Source organism: Channa argus, chromosome 12 (genome assembly GCF_033026475.1).
Source record: "Channa argus isolate prfri chromosome 12, Channa argus male v1.0, whole genome shotgun sequence".
In the NCBI taxonomy this organism is placed as follows: Eukaryota; Metazoa; Chordata; class Actinopteri; order Anabantiformes; family Channidae; genus Channa; species Channa argus.
Genome location: NC_090208.1, coordinates 15,413,027 through 15,430,329, shown reverse-complemented (window position 1 = coordinate 15,430,329; position 17,303 = coordinate 15,413,027). Strand labels below are relative to the sequence as shown.

Below are 17,303 nucleotides of genomic sequence, written 5' to 3'. Positions count from 1 at the left end.
CATGACATCAATCTAGCACTTTAGACCTCAGTTGCTCTGGAACGAACAGAAGTAGGAGAGACTTGGGTGTTGGTTTGTGCCCAAATATTACTGCACTCGCCTTGCTGGGATTCATCTCAATGCTCCCAAAGGATATGATGTATCCCAGGAAGGAGACAGAGAGCGAGTGGAAGTCGCACTTCCCATCTTTGATGAAGAGAGTGTTTTGGTACAGTCTGTTGAGCACTTTGTGCACATGTGTGACATGTTCAGTCTCTAGGGGGAGAAAATTAGAATATTGTCTGTAGAGGTGGTCTTTCTTGAACCTGATGCTCCTGCAAGTACTTCAATCCGGAGATCGTGGTATGATGGACATTGAACATTTATTGTACTTGCTTCTCAACTTAGCCGATGATGGATCAATTGTACATACAAGTTTAGGTACAGTAACCTCACAAGCATGTTCGCAAACTGCTTCATCAAACACGTTTCTCAAAGTATGGCTGAACCCACAGGACTCGCAGAACTCGCAGAACTCGGAAAGAAACCATGTGCCTCCACAGCTACACCCCGAACACATCATTGACCAGATTTCGGAAAACGAGTGGGGCACTGGTTAAGCCAAAGGGCATGACCAAATATTCAGAGTGACTGGCTGAAGTGTTGAAAACTGTCATTTCTGAAATCTAGCTTGGTAAATACGGTGGCACCCTGCATAAGCTCAAAAGCAAAGGAGATAAGTGAAAGCGTGTAACGATTGCACACAGTGATCTGATTTAATCCCTGATAGTAAAAAGGACAGATGTGCCCGGCCGCCAGTGATTCACTGATATACTTTTCCATAGCATCTCATTGGGACCGGAGAGGGAATACAATCTTTCATGCACGTGGGATAATGTAAGGCAATAGATCAATGGTGCAATTGTACGGAGGGTGAGGTGGAAGACAGGTGGTCTTACTTTTGCTGAAAACAAATTTAAAGTCATGATAATGCATGGATACGTTGGTGAGTTCGATATCAGTGAAATAAGGCTCCGGAAAAATGGTAGCAAATAGCTTAGGTGCTTGTCGGAGGTACAGAGAAGAACAGGTGCATCCCCACCATTGATTTGATAACCAATTAGAGCCGAGAATTAGCTGTTGCTGGGGAGACCGGATAATCTGAAATGAATAAAGGGAGCAACACAGGTGAGGCTAGTTGCCGACAATTAGACAAAGCCAGGAAAAAAGCGAGAGCAGAGGGCAGAGTTAGGGAAGGTTACCAGGCCAACACAGATCGTCAGTGTCGTGAAGGTATGATAATAATATACTATATGTGTGTTAGTAATAATAAGCAAATGAGATATATAACGTAATTACACAGGGACATTCTGCATAAAGGAATCCTTTGTTTTTGTTACTTAAACTATTACCCCTATTTTAAGCAGTATTTTTACATTTCCTAATGTTCTTTTGACCAGTGAATTGATGTCACCAAAAGCTTTACCTCCTTCATTTCTTCTGGCCTCTATTCAACACAAACCGCACCTCCACCTAACACCATCTTGCCACACGCTCGTGTGCGTATGTAATTTTGGTGGGGTTAAGAGTAAAAAAAGGTGGGGTTGGGGGTGTTGGGGGGAAAACTGCAAACAAACGAATGAACGCCAAGCTTAAATTCAACCGCAGGTCATCGAGGCCGTGCCGGGGCCTACTGTGGTGTGGCTCTTTTGTAATGTATATCAAGTTCACCAAGGGCCTTTTCATCTGACAGCCCATTGTTAAGGGAGGCTAGCCAGCGTTCCATTTCCCTCTTAACCCCACCCACCCGACACGGGAGCAGGTTGGCTTGCAATTGTTTTATGGAAATGTGCGCGGGCCTGGCCGGGTGTCTGCCAGGCGAGGATGAAGGGGAGGAGTGTGGTGTTAGGGGAGAATGTTTGTATGATTGTGTGTGTAGGTGGGTGGGTTGATGTGATGCCGACCCCAGCGAATGCCCCTGACCCTGAGCAGATGGCGAGGCAGGGTCTCTCCACTGAGCCAGAATTAATAGCGTGTGCCATGTCACATTGTCTGAAACAGGCCTGCCTACACCTCCCCCCACTTCACCCTCTCACTCCCCACTTCTGTCCTGATTTTTGCACCCCCCCACCTCACCCCTTACCCATCTTCCTCTCCTATCCCCTTTTCTTCTAATGCTCCTTCACCATCTTCTTCCTCTTTTTTTCCCCACTCTTTTTTTTCTTGGCCTTTTTTACATCGCATACATCACATCACTGACCAACTAAATCCTCCTCCAGCTTCCCCCAGAGTACTTACTCCTCCAGGCACTCGTTTGCTCATTCATTCACTCATTCACTCATTCATTTATTCACGTGTCCCTCATTCATCCCTCTTTTTAACAGACACTCATTCACAGGTTTGCCCACTCGCAGAGGCTTTACTAGAGGACAATTAAGGCACCTGCATTTCTAAAGCTCCCCCGCTGAATGCCTGGCTCCCCATTTCCTCACCAGTCTGTTCACACTACTACTACTGTTCACTCGCTCACTTGTTCTTGTATCCGGCCTTGATCACTTCCTCATGCTCAGAGATGTTGGCTCAGCCCAATCACAATGTCACTCAGCCACGATGAATCTGAAATGTCCTTTATATTGAGTTTTTTCTTCTGTTTATATAAACCAGACACTTTCAATTGCTGAAAACTAAGCTTTTCAAAAATGCAAAGCAAAAAAATTTCTAAATGCCTGCCTCTCCCAGTAGTACAAGGAAATGAGTTGGTTTTCGAATTTGGGGATTTCAATTGCCGTGTGATGCATTTTTGAGAATCTTCTCTTTCTGGTGCATATGTTTGTAAGGCATTTCTTCAAAATCATTGAAATGTCACTTGGCAGAAATTGTGTAATTGTGCAGGTGCAGACTCAAGAGACCTGCATGTGGCGTAAAAGTGGGATTTGCCATTTTTAATATGGACTGCAAACACTGATAAAAATATTTGTGACATATAAATTAAAGAGTTATTTGCACTTTTTGAAAACATATCCCATCTGTAGTTAATTTTGCTTCCCTGATGTCATTTTATATTTATTTTATATTGCAATATTATACACATATAGACATTTTGATAGGTTTAGTGCTTTTAAGATCTTTAATAATTATGTCCTAGCCTTTATATCTATAAGGACTAATTCATAAAGCTGTTTCCAGGGACAAGAATTATCTCTAAAAACCCGCCTAATGCCTGTCAAATACTTTTATTAAGAAAATGCAGCCCCCATCAAAACTATTGTAACGGCAGGGCTAATAAATTTATTTTTGTTTTAAACTGAAGATCACCTACATTTTATTTATTGTAAAAATAATGCAATATACATTTTTAAAATTAGTGGAAATAAAAGGAATAAAACCTAAGCATTTGACTCACTGACATCCCTGAATTGTTAGTTTCTTCTTCTGATATGCTCTTCCGGGCTTTAACTGCAGCCATCGTCAGTTGTTTTTTTATTTTGAGGGGATTCTTCCTTTACTCTAAATGTTGGCATGTTACCATTTTCATAGTGACAGTGTTACACATGCGAATGTTTAGCTGTTGTATTTTGAAATGTTGACATCTTGTTAGCATACTAAGCAATAAACAAAATCAAATCAATCCATCCATTATCTGAACCACTTATCCTGTTGAGGCCCTTGAGGGTGCTGGATCTGATCCCAGCACACTGGGTGAGAGGGGACATCCTGGACAAGTCGCCAGTCTGTCAGCCACAGGCAGAGAACTCACAGCCACTCTCAAAGTCACACCTACAGGCCATTCAGTCACCAGTGAACCTGACGTCATGTCTCTGGACACAGGAGTAACATCAGGAAACCCACACAAGCACAAGTAAAACATGCAAGCAGCACAGAAAGGTCACAAGCAGCGGAGGGATTCATACCTACTTAAAAACCAATCAAATCCAATTTTATAGCTCTGTTACCAAATGACAAATTTGCCTTAGTGGGTTTTACACTTTGTACATAACAACATACTCTGCCTTTCACTCCATTAATTTGATAAGGAAAAACTACCCAACCAAACCCATTAAGTTGGAAAAAAACAGAACATACCCGAGGACCTGAACTCATAGGAAATGTGTCATTTTGGTTCCACACTCACACCAGAATTTCTGAGAAAACTTACTGCTGACGCTGATGGGAATGTCAGACAGTGAAAGTATTCTGATGAATATTTGGGCCACATATTTGTGTTTTTCCTTTGGCTAACTACTGTATATATACTCCCGGTTCCTCTGTTCAAGGTCGGCCAACATATAGCACAATTGTCTGATGCTACTTCCACATCTGGGCCGATTCTGGCACTCACACAGAAAATGTTGCTGGCTGTCAGCCAACACTGGAGGATAACAGCCTGGAAAAAGGGCTGTCTTGACAGGTTATGGTCATAAGACAAAGTGTTGGACAAAACAGAAATTGTGATGTGATAATGATGCTAAATGAAAAGGCAAAGAATCACCAAAGTTATTACAAATCATCCTCAAGAGAAGTTGAAAGAATGTTCTGTATTTCATAGACATACATTCATTAACATAAGTGAAATGTGTCCAAGTTGTATAGATCGTTAAAACCACAAATGATGCTGCTAGAGAAAAAATAGTAAGGTTGCCAATTCAATTCAACTTTATTTATATAGCGCAAATTCACAACAAAGTGATCTCAAGGTACTTTATATAATAATGTCAGGACAGTACAGATATGTAGAGAAAACCCAACAAATCCCCCTTGAGCAAGCCATAGGCAAGAGTGGAGAGGAAAAACTCCCTTTAATGGAATAAAACCAAGCCTGCATTCTGAGATTGCAGAGCGGTCTAGCATGATATGGTACTATGATGTCTTGTCCATTTCAAGCTTTTAATGTAAGAAGGAGGGTTTCAAATTTTATTCTAGATGTAATGGGAAGCCAATGGAGAGACGCTAATTATAGATACAGCTAACTGCTGAATTGTCCATTATTGTAAATTCAAATGTTTTTAGAAAATGGTCAGACAAAAGCGAATTATGAGGAAATATTGTTAAATTATCAGTGAGTGGGTTTAATTACATTTTGTGAAAAACCAATTGAATCTAATAACGTAATAAATTCAGTGTTGAGGCAGTTACTGTCAACATCTACGTGAATGTTTAAGTCACTCACTATAATGAGTTTATCTGTACTAGGCACAGATCGGATAGAAAATCTGAAAATTCAGTCAAAAATTCTGAATAAGGACTGGAGGACGGTACACAGTAACAAACAGAACTGTTTTTGAGATTGCTGCTACTCCTCCACCTCTGTGCTTCTAGGAACACAATAATTAACATGATTTAGGGGGGTTGACTCATTTAGACAGACATAGTCTTCCTGCTGCAACCAAGTTTCAGTAACACAAAATAAGCGTCATTTACTAATAGGGATTTAGAAGAGAGAGATGTGATGTTAAATAATCCACATTTATTTGTTTTGGGTTTTTGTTCTGTAAAAGGAGTAGTCTTGACTTTTATTAGGTTTTCATGATTAACTCATCTTTTGTTAATATTATATTAATGTAATGTAGTTGGCCAGGACACAGACACATAATCGGTATTTGGGAGTTGTGATGGGGTGACGGTTTCAAGGACACTGCAGAGACGCGTGTAGGACTGGATTTCTGTACCTCAACACTGGATTGTCCTACTTTTGGTTGTTTATTAAAACCAGCCATACTTCAGGATAAGAGGGCTGCACCATCTAAAGTAGGATGGGTGCCATCTCTCCTAATAAGCCCAGGTTATCACCAAAAAGTTTTCCAGTTATCTATGTAGCCCACATCGCTTGCTGGAAGACGTCGTCACTGGTCAGATTTCGCAGTGGCCCAGGAAAAACTTCGGACACCGACACCAGTCTCTGTGGGGTTTATGTCTGGGCACCAACCAACATTGATATGGAGGCATGGTGGTGGCTAAAAAAGCTCTTCATGTATGTGTCCACTATCTAGTCTGTGGGTGTGTAACCATCACAAATATTTACAAGGCCTCCCTCTCTCCCTCGGTATCTCCTCTAGCAGTGGATTGGCTGCCAGGAATGGGACAGAGGGTCAGGGGTATGTTAGCCCCCCTTGATGTCCCCCCAATCCTAATCACCAGTCCTCTTCCTGCCCCTCTACGTCCCACTCTGACCCCTGCCTCCTCTGCCTCTATCGGCCCCCAGACAGACAGCCTGGGAGGCGGAGGAGGAAGGAGAGAAGGAGAGCGCAAGGGGTCACAATGTTGGCCAGAGAAAGCGTGTGTGTTTGCATGCTCCATGTGTGGGCGTGTGTGTTTCAACTCGTCCCGTTTGCATGTGTGTGTCAAAGAGACTTCTTATTTCTGCGGATGAGAATATTTCTTAGTGTGTGTGTGTGTGTGTGAATAAGGAGAGAGAGAGCGTGTGGGCGTTAAAGGGGCAAAGGTCAAGGTTTAGAGAGGTTCACTTGGCTGAGGTTTGTTCCCTCCAACCCCCCAACAGCCAAAAATGCTGCAATTACACAAAGTGAAGTTGTCTATCTCAACACAGCCTCCTAAACAACTGCAATAGCAACTTACAATTTAAAAAATCCAGATAAATAGGATATATAATATATCATCTTTTAGAAGTTTATGGGACCTTGAGATGGAAGAAAAATTTGAGCAAACATACAAAATAAAAGCCTAATAATCACTGGAGCATTTTTTCTTTTTTGTTTTGGTGAAACGATTTTTTGGGGGTGTCCTCAGGAAACACAAATGTAATTCTTTTCCTATAGGTTGAGCTGACCAAAGTACTTTATACCCACTAATAGCTGTCCATCCATCATGTTGTCACGACATAATCCAGCCTGTCACTCTTGTTAAAAATACGTTAACATTCTGTACTGTAGCATTACCAGGCTGCTGTGAGCATTCACCAAGCTCCAACTTTAGAAGTCCTAACTGACAAGGGCGGCAGGCCAAGCTAAACGAGTTATGCTCTAAGTTTACTGGATGTGAATATCCCAGGAGGGTTTTCACAAAGTGGAGTGCTTTACTTTTGTTGGAAGCTTCCATTGTTATGACATTTTTGACCCTGTTCCTGATTAGTCTCCTAAGGGTTTGGATTTTGAAAGAGTTTTTGCTCGTTTTTTATTTTTTATTTTTTATTTTTTTGATACAAAATCTCTCTGAAAACACTGGCTCCTGGCCTAGCCGACCACGATACCAGCTCTTTGGGCTCAAAAGATGATGTTTCAACCACATCCTGACAACAAACAAAATAACTTGTGTTGAGGTCAGACGATTCTTGCAGCCTGTGCTCCCTATAGCTTCTATAAATCATGCACTGGATTCATGCAGATATAGAGCGAGTTGAGAAGAGGCTGCATTTTGGGGCTGCATGCACCAACTCAGATTTTCCGAGGTGGAACGTAAATGTCACTCTCAGCTTCGTGCATCCAGTGAAGTGCTCCAGAACTGAAAGTGACTGGATGCATCACGACTGAGTCATAAAAGAACGCGCAAATGGCGAGAAGGAAACAAATCAACTCAGAATTGATCTTTATATATTTTATGATTAACATACATGTTTATATATGTCTTATTAAACTTAGTAATACATTTTTTAAAAATAATTCTTTTAACTATTTAAGCTTTCTGGGTATTTAAAAAAAATGCTGACTCATTGAGGGACGGCTAGGTTAAATGAAAGTTGCATGTATTGCAACACCTCGTCAGAAATACAAGTGTTTCAGTTCCTGTGTCTGTGTTCAATTTATTTAACTTGAGGAGTGGATTTATGCTCAATATGTTGCTTATGGGAGTCTCGGTGGTAGTTGTGGAGGGTTTGGAGAGCATTTGCTCTCCTCACTTATGTCTTCCCATCTGGACTGAGAATTGGAACAAACAAACAGCTGTTCGGCTGTATTTGTGTGTTCCTAATGCTCCTGTTAGACTTAACAATGGTTTAAAACACTATTAGAAAGAACTGGTTTGTTTTCTTTTCCTGATAAAAAAAACTACTAAATCCATATCAGTCCCAGGGTGTGTGTTATATACAGAGCTGGAGATGACTTAGCATAAAGAGTGGACCAGTAGCAAGCCTGGCTTGGCTTTGTTTGGAATAGAAAACGTAATACACATCAACCACTGATCACAAAAAACCTAATATTGTAAATGAATATGTTCTAGCTTCTTTGTTTGATCCATACACAAACTGTGGTGTACAGTAGGTATGTGTGGTGTTAGGAGGCAGCTAATACAGACACATGAATGAATTTGTTAGTTTCGTTATGAATTCACTCAAAAAGCTCAATGTTGTTCACATCAGCCCTGATGTAGTCTTTTCCTTTCGGCTGTTCAAAGGGATTCATGACTGATTATTTGATATACAGTAGTACTTTTACAGGGCGGCTATAGCTCAGTTGGTAAAGGCAGTTGCTTACGGACCACAGGGTGAGTGGTTTGATCCCCGGCCCTGACTATATGTCGAAGTGTCCCTGGGCAAGACACTGAACCCCTAACAGCCCATCCCCCCTCCCCAGCGATGCAGTGCCGGTCCATGCCCGGTAGAAACTGTGGAGGGTTGCATCAGGAAGGGCATCCGGTGTAAAAACTGTGCCAAATCAACATGCGGACAATGATCCGCTGTGGCGACCCTGAACTCATGGGATAAGCTGAAAGGAGAGTAGTAGTAGTACTTTTACAGTAGGCCCACGGGTAGTCACTAATGTTATCACTGTAAGGAGATTCTGTGCATATTCTTTACATCAGCGTGTTTCCTTAATAAGTCTTATGGTTACGGAATTAGTGAACACAAACCAAAGCCAAAGAGCTGAAGGGAATACAATGCATGTGATGAAGCAGCTAAAATAATTTTTATTATGTACTTTTGAAACTCTTCTTTTGTGTTACATTTTGTTTTAAAATGTGTTTCATATAAAGAAAGTCACAGTAGAAAGCACGGTTGGGTGCCCACAAATGTGGTATTTCACTTAATTTAACCAAACTGACATATTTCAATTCCATAAATTCCCCTCTGACAATGTCATATGTTTTTCAGGGGACAGTTTTAAATAAATAAATGAATTAGACTGCTTTTCAGATTTCCATTATATAATGCATTTGACATATTTTCAGAACTCATGATCAGCTCTGCTTTTTTAATCAAGACACAATACCCTGAGGCAAACACTGATTTAAAAAGATTGTGACAAGAAACCGAGCCAAGTCCGCCCAGACCAGCCCTCATATAACTTTTTATGAAAAGGCTTCCCTCTAGTGAAAAACAGATTGAAATCGGCTGTGTGCAATTCTCAGATGGACAGTTGAAAAGTCCTATGGTTAAAGTCAGAACTTACATCAGTGGACACATGTAGTTTTGTTGTTGTTTTGCATCTATCTGCAGTTATTATTTCTGTTGATAACATCCCACTTATTAGTTTATGGGTCTGTGTAATTGCTGGTAAGGCCCACAACCTAGCTCTATTACAACAGTATGAAAGGCTGTAAACTATACACTGCTGATAGCTGTTTATTATAAATGAGGAGTTTTTTGAGTCATCAGACAAACTGAACAGATAATAAAGTCTTTCGCTAAAGCTATAAACTTCTGGATTCTGTTGCTGAATAGCCGTGGTGCTATAAGTCAGTCAGTCACATTATTTCGCTTATTTTCCATCATCATACACCGGCTATGTCAGAGCTGCCAAATAGCGTGCCTTTATAGTTCTCACTCCATATGTGTTTTTGCAGCTTGAACTCACTGTGAACTGTACAGGTCCAGGAAAGGGGAAATGTCTCTTTCCTCATGCCTCTGATTCGCCTCTATTTCAAAAGACTCAGCTTGCAAAACAGACACTTTAGTTCCCTTGACAGTCTGCAAACTTATCACCCCACCATGTTTTTTTTTGTCAAAGTAGTCAGGCTCTGTGATGTCCTTGGAACCTAATTGTAATGACAGTCATGTGATAAAAGTGGGAGGCTTTGAACAGAGAGTGAGAGGGGAGCAAAGCCGTGCCCCTCCCAGACTCATCGTCCTTTCTATTTGTCAGACTGCTTGCCCTCTTCCACCTCTGGGTTTTCCCGTGTGGCTGGACGGCACAGATGGACGTAACGGATGGATGGACAGGGACGCCCTTCCCTTAGCTGTGAACTCAGACTCGCACGGGCTAGAGCTGATTAATTTGTGACTTTTAGTCTTGTGATGTCCACTGGGTGAAGTTGATATAGTCAAGTGGCTCTCATAGCTGCTGGGTATGAAGAATTAAGTTTATTTACTACAGCAACTATATGAGATGTCAAATTCTGACTTGCATTCTCTGTCTAGCACCCAGCTGATCATTCTTTTCCATGTTTATCAGACTTCCTGGTCACCAGGCCACATTTGACCCAGTGTCTATCGACTTACCTTTCTTTGTCACTGTTTCTCACTCTGACTGTGCGTTAGTGTATCTGCCAATTTCAGGAAGTTTCACCATCCTCTAGCTTTATCAAATGACTTTGTCAAAGAGCGGTTAATCAGGCAATAAAACTGAACTTCCTTAATTGGCTCGCTTTCACCCTTGTTCTGTTTTCTCTCCTCGAATCGGCAGATAAAAATAATTCCCTTTATTTTATTTTTATAATAAGTGCTAGTAGTGTTTCAGCTTACTGGGATAAGATGAATGTGAAAACTGTTAATTTTAGCTCAGAGCTCAAAAGAAAGTAATTATGAGACTTTACCGTTCATCTCCACTACACCAATCGCAGTGCTGCTTTGTTCTGGAAGCTGTTTACACCTTTTTAAGAACATGGTGACAGAAAACACAGTTAACCACTGAAGACACAAGTAGTCAGCAGCTTGTTCAGGGGCCAAATCTATACAGACACAACAGAGATACGATGATCTGCTTCTGCTGTGGTGGTGGTTTCCACATGGGGACAAGGATCTTTCTCTCTGTCTCAATCTTTCTTTGCTTCTGAGCCATGAACTTAAGCAGTCAAGCGAATGGATTTATAGACCTGAGGCTTATGGCTTAGTCATGATTGCTTAAATTGGCTCAGCCTCTGTTAAAATAAATCTTTTTTACTGCCAATGGGAGAATAGGCCATGGAATAAGAATTTTCAAAAATTGTTTTCATTTCAGAAAATTAAGCTACTTTTTAGTTCTTCTTAATATTGTTTCATAAATTCAATCTGCTTAATGCATTCAAGAAGCAATAGCTCAGCATTTTGGAAAATATTCTTAGAGGCCTTCATCTCAGGAGTTCTATGAGAAGATTGATACTATTGTCATGCCTGTGCACCTAATCTGGAACCAGCAGCCTTTGAGCTTAATTTAGCACAAATTCAAAAAACTGGATAAATTGCCTTTGTCCAATGCTAAAACAAATCTGCATACAAGCTCTGTACAAAAAACAAAATGTACAGATGGCAGTCTGGCCTATTTTTCAAGATGTCAACTGTTTCTTTAACCAATCAGGTGCACATAGTTCAAGAAATAAAAATTCAACACAATACACATGGTGGCACTTTACCATTTGTCTTATTTTGTCTTTTTTATTCAGCCACTGTTTCATACAAAACAACCAAAGCCCAGATCACACACACATACAGTACACACAACAAACAAATGAGAGCATTGACTTCCTATCAGTGTGGTCTCAGAGGCCTTTGCCTCTTCTTTGAAGTTGGAAACATTCCCACCAGAAGTACCTTGTAAGGTGAACAAAGATGCCAAACAGATTTAAATGAAGGCCGTAGAAGACAACAACACACAAGAGGATGGAAACCTACAGGATGGTTTATGGCTTTGTGACCCCTCCCAGATAAACAAGGCTGACTTGACCTGCTTGTAGCGGGGATGGTAAAGTTTTGGAAATCCACAGTTGCTGGGGGGAAACTGAGGCAGACACAAACAGAAAGGGCAATAAAGCTTATCCCACATTTCCAAGCATGATCGATCTCAATAATAGCCTCCCTTGTACTTGGCTGAGGTTTGGGCTGTGAGGAGGGTGGTCATGGGACTCCCCAATGTGATGGCAATGCACTAATCTGTCTTGTATGGCCCATTCACATGTTTTCGCACCATTGTTTCCACATTCTAGACAGGAACTGCAATGTCACCCTGGGGAATTGTAAATTTGGTGCTAAGAAACCCTCTATTAATTCCTTTCCCCTATAATTTAAAGTCAGCGTCCTTGCAGTCTTATCTCCCCTGCTTGCTGTCTAGATGCTTTTGGGAAGTAGGCATATCATACAATCAAAATGTTTATTGTGGTTGTAATTACATGCAGATGTTAATGCTGTCTACTGTAGAGACACTACCAAGGGACAAAAGTCGCATTAAAAAATACATGTGAACCTGGGAAAAACAAGAGCTTCCTCGATGTTTTTCATCACATACCCCTCATGCTGTAATTTATTACGCGGTAAACACGTGGGAATACTATTCCAGCGCCACAAGATAAACAACTACTCAGTTTCACGCACATCTCGCGATAGAGGACGCTCCCTCAGCGCTCGCCTATTGTGAGAGTTTTTCAACTCTCGCGTGATCTTCGAAGTTTCCCACGCCTGTTGTTGTGGCGTCTGCCCTTCTCTCTCTCTCTCTCTCTCTCTCTCTCTCTCTCTCTCTCTCTCTCTGTTGATGCTGCCCGCCGCCTCCCCTTTTTCTCAGTCTTCCTCACCCACCCCCTTTCTCTCCGTCTCCCTCGTCCCTACACCTCCAGTCTGCTTCTGTTGTCTCGGCGGATTGTTGGGCTGTGGGAGAGAAAGGATATCGCGAGTATTGGAGTTTTGGTGAGAGTTTGTGGAAGATGGCGCCTGTTGTGACAGGGTGAGTCTGAGATTCGGGGCTGGCGGTGGGGAGCGGAGTTGAGCTGAATACAAGTTATTGCCATGAAATACCTTAATTGTAGTCCGTGTGCTGAAGCCTGGGCACACTGCAGTGTTTTGGCCACCAGCGTGGCCACAAGAAGCCGTTTCTTTGTCTTAGTGTGTTTGCGTGCGAGTGTTTTTTTTTTCTTTGAGCAGTTATGGTTACTTGCCTGAGCGGACTGTTGCTGCAGTGTGTAGTGAGCTAGCACCAGCTAAGCGATACTTCACCCTCGGTGGTCTTTTTCCCAGACAACGGCGAGCTGATTGCTAACAAGCTAGCCAGCGAGCTAACTAAACACAAGCAATGGGCATGTTTCCCGAAAACAGTTTTAACGTTTCTGTGCCGTTTGTTTTCCCTCCCCGAGTGGCTCAACGTTGCACACAAAGCACCCAGATTTGTGCGTGTGGTTTTTGAAACGTGCTCACCAGCGAGCCGGGCTTTGCGAATTGGATTTATGAATTAACGCAGCTAGCTGTCCGATAATGGACGTCAGCTAGCGATATGGGACTGAAACACGTTGCGGCTTTGTGAGCAGGGCATCCTTTTGGCATGGTTTTCAAAGAAAAATGTTCACTGTATTTGTTGACGCCGTGAGACAGCTTTCGCTTTACACGGCGTGTTTGCTGTAAACATCGAAGCTTAGCGCTGCCACACACAGCGAATAGCGTTTAGTTTAATTACTACAGCTCCTTAAGTAAGACCGTTTAGGAAAACAGTATTTATTAACAGATCGCTAATGAAATCCCCATCCAAGATCTGAATATGCTTATATGTGGAGTGCATCTAAGGACAAATCCACAATAAGCAACAAAGCGTGTTTAACTATACCATCACAAAATCGTTGTGCAAAGCCCGAACCATTGATCTAGTTTCTCATTTTCAGTCTCCCATGTAGTGACTTTGACTTTTCTGTAGAACTTGAAATTTCATTCCCTGATGACCTCTAAACATCAGATAACAAGCTGCTTAAATACCAAGTCTTGAAATATCGTTTGAAGTTTTATCTCGAAGATCGCTACGTTTTCTCTGTTTTAAAAGAGTTAATTAAGCTTAGTGCACGTTTAGTAATTGCCACCAGATAAATCTGAAATAAATGTCAAGCAAGTCTTATAATGGGAATATAGTCTTTGTTAACATTTTTAAACCGCAGTTGACAGTGTGTCTGATATATTTCCTCTTAAACCAGAGAAGTGTTACTTCCTATGGTACTAATTGCATCAGTAATATCACTGTGTCATTCATCATTAATGGACTGTGGTACTTTTCTTAAGGGACTTGAGTGAGTTTTCTGCTTTGTTCAGCCTGTAGACTAAACCCTGATAAAATCCATTTGCCTTTACATTAGCTTGATACAAACCTAATTTTGCAGGGCTCAAGAGGTAATACCTACAGACAGCCCAGTGGGTGACAGATATTTGCTGGGCTTGTGTGTGTGTATGTGTGTGTGGAAGGGGAGGTGGAGGTGGACTGGGGGGTTGTTTGCAGTGCATTTTCATTTGGGGCTTTCCAGCAGACCTGAACGGATTTCAGTTGAAGGGGGATAAGGGGGGAGGCAGAGGGAGGGAGCAAGCGAGAGGGCAGGCAGGTCAGGTCTGGGTGGCTGGCCACCTGTCCGGAGGATATCTCCAGATTCATGTGTGTTTGACCGTGCATTTTTTAATTTTTGTTTTTGGGTGAGTAAGGTTCAGTGTGAGTGAGGAAGATGGGGTGGGTGGGTGTTTGTGGGTGACAGGTTTAACAGAAAATTAAAGTGCCATAAGGGGTGTTTTTCAGCTGATGGCAGATCATGTTCACAGCAATGGCTGGTGGCATCAGAGAGGCTGACCACAGCTCCATGCGCCCATGTACTGTTTCAATGGTTCTGGTTTTACACAGGGAGGGGCTCCATAACCACAGGCTTGTGAATAGTAATATAGTTCTCTGTTAACAGTATTACTGAAGGGCTGTACTGCACTATTCTGTTTCTGACTTGAAAGTAGCATCTTGTTCTGACTTCACTGTCACAGCCTCAAAGCTGTAGGACTCTGGATATTTAGGGCTTTGTTGTTAGCCATAATTTCATAAGTAGTGTTGTGTTGTCTTTCTGAATAATTTAGGTTGTGTGAAACCTTATCCTCAACCTAGTGTTTGATACCGAAAGTGCAGGATTGCAGGTGGCAGTTACTAATTAATCTGACCTTTCATATTAAACTTATGCATTTACAAACTGCTTTTACTACATAGATCATTTCATTCAAAGTACAGCTCCTGTAATTGCCAAAGAAAACTATGATTCATAATGCATAACATATATTTAAAGTATCCAGCACTTCCTTCAGGAAAGGCACAAGATATAACCATCATCATGTCCCCAAGCCTAAATTGCTCATTTTGTACAACTAAGATTATGAGAGTCTAAAACTGCCCACAATCTCTCTTTTCAGCAGAATAGTCATTTTATGCTGTCTGTCTTTTGTTATCAAATGTAATAAAAAAAAAAAATAAGTGGCTGTCTAGGTGCTGAATGGTTCAAAAAAATTCACTGTCTGTTGGTAGAACAGTTACATGGTCATGATTTTTAGTTTGGTTATAAAGAATTTGGTAAAAAAATAGGGAAGGGCTTTGCTAATTTGAACCTGCTTTTCATTTATTTAGTTAAAGGTTAACAACTGTTTGCCTTAAATTTCAGATAAAAGCATAAAGAACAAACACTTGTTCAGGGAAGAAGAGTTATTGTAAAATATTAATTAGAAGAATGGGTTTTCTAATGCCTGCAAAAAAATACAGCTGTTGTTTTTGTATAAAATGGCCAAATTATAGTCTAAGCTAGACCAAGTCTCCTAGGCTTTCCTTGATGTTATATATTTGCATGAATTAATGATAATTATCACAAACAATAATAATTACACATAAATATGTCTAAAAAAATCAAATATTTAAAATTTGAGTAGTTCATCATATATAAGTGTTTTTGCTAACATGAACCACACATATTGTACAGCGCTTGCACACAGTAACTGGTTTATCCACCACTTTCTTACCCTAAAGCTCCCAAAAAGCAGACCAGACATACAGTTTTCAAGACAGCGGCACTTGATGCTTTACCTGTGTCAGTGCTTTGCTGGGTTACTGGTGCTATGCACAAGGCTTTTTCCCAGTAAAGTTAGTTTTTTTTGTTCTGTGCAAGTTTCAACCTATTTCTAATGGACTGAAAGATATACACATGTAACAAACCATGACTAGGGAAATGAAAGGCTACATTTCTTATTTGAACCGTTCCACCCATAATTTACACTAGATTAGCTAATGAATAGAAGAATATGGCCTAGTATATAGCCACTGTATTCTATCTATCTGTCTGTCAGTCTATCTCTCTATCTATCATGAAATTTATAAGATTACATTTAAGAATCATGTTTTTGAGATTGATTATAATGACTATGATGTTTTTTTTTATTTTTTATTTTTTTTGCCATATCACCCGCCCCATACCTGTCCTCTACAAATTCTATAATAATAAAACGGTGAAACGGAAAAAATACTGGAAATTAGGAATTATCTATCATTAATGCAATTCTGTCAGCTCTAGATGACACAATGTAGTGGCTGTACCCAAGACTATTTTTTTGGATGAAGTCACATGTGCAATGGAACCCCCCCTATTATTTCTCTCCCCAAAATAGCATGACTTACTCAGAACATTATAGAATTGTTGATACAAAAATGCAAATTGGCAAAAACATCCAGATCACTGTCATTCGTGTAGATGAGGAGGAAAAACTGTGTTGTTTTCATTATTTTCCTTGCCCTCTGCCAGAGTAACTGACTATGATAGCTGAAAGAACAGCACTGTTCACCTGGGATGATAAAAGCATGAATCACTTATTTCAACACTGCTCTGCCTTTGCTGTGCCCCTGGGGGACAGGCTTCCATTTAGCTAACCCCCTCCCTCCCATTTCTGAAAAAAAAAAGGGAATGATGAAGACTTTCAGGCCAAAAGCCAAGCTTCTCTGTGCTGGTTTAATGATACTAGTGAGTTTCTCTTTGAGACACAAACTTTGTGTTCTTCTGTTTGTTAGCATGTGCCTGTGTTTTGAGTTTTGCATCAATTGAATGTATAAGGGAAAAGAGGCAGATAGTGGACAAAAAAAACTTGTGTGTGTGTGTCCATTCCCTAGAGTCCTCTCCTCTTCCCCTGCTTCCCTTTATGAAAGGAGAGGTTCAGAGAGAGCAGCAGATGTTGAATCGCTGACCTTTATGGTGGCAAGGGCTCAGGCTAGAGTTAAAAGACATGCCGAGCTGCTGCACTTCCCCGCCTCGCAAAGCAGCAACCCCATGTACTCCAGCACACACACACTTGCGCGAGCACACACACATTGACACACATTTTTTTCCTTAGGTGCAGCATGGATGGATTGGTTAATGATGCCGATGATACAAGTTACCTGATCTGTGTGTTACCTCAGGATCCTGCAACCTCCAAAGCTGCCATACACTCTGACATA

At 41.1% G+C, this 17,303-nt stretch overlaps 1 protein-coding gene across 1 annotated transcript in view; it reads left to right on the top strand.

Moving 5' to 3' along the window:
- Positions 1–12,615: 12,615 nt before the first annotated feature.
- rbpjb (recombination signal binding protein for immunoglobulin kappa J region b) overlaps positions 12,616–17,303 on the top strand; it is a 37,866-nt gene continuing 33,178 nt past the window's right edge. The window contains exon 1 of the mRNA XM_067523476.1: positions 12,616–12,776. Coding sequence (XP_067379577.1) covers positions 12,757–12,776 — 20 coding nt within the window. The 5' untranslated portion in view covers positions 12,616–12,756. The remainder of the gene's footprint in view (positions 12,777–17,303) is intronic.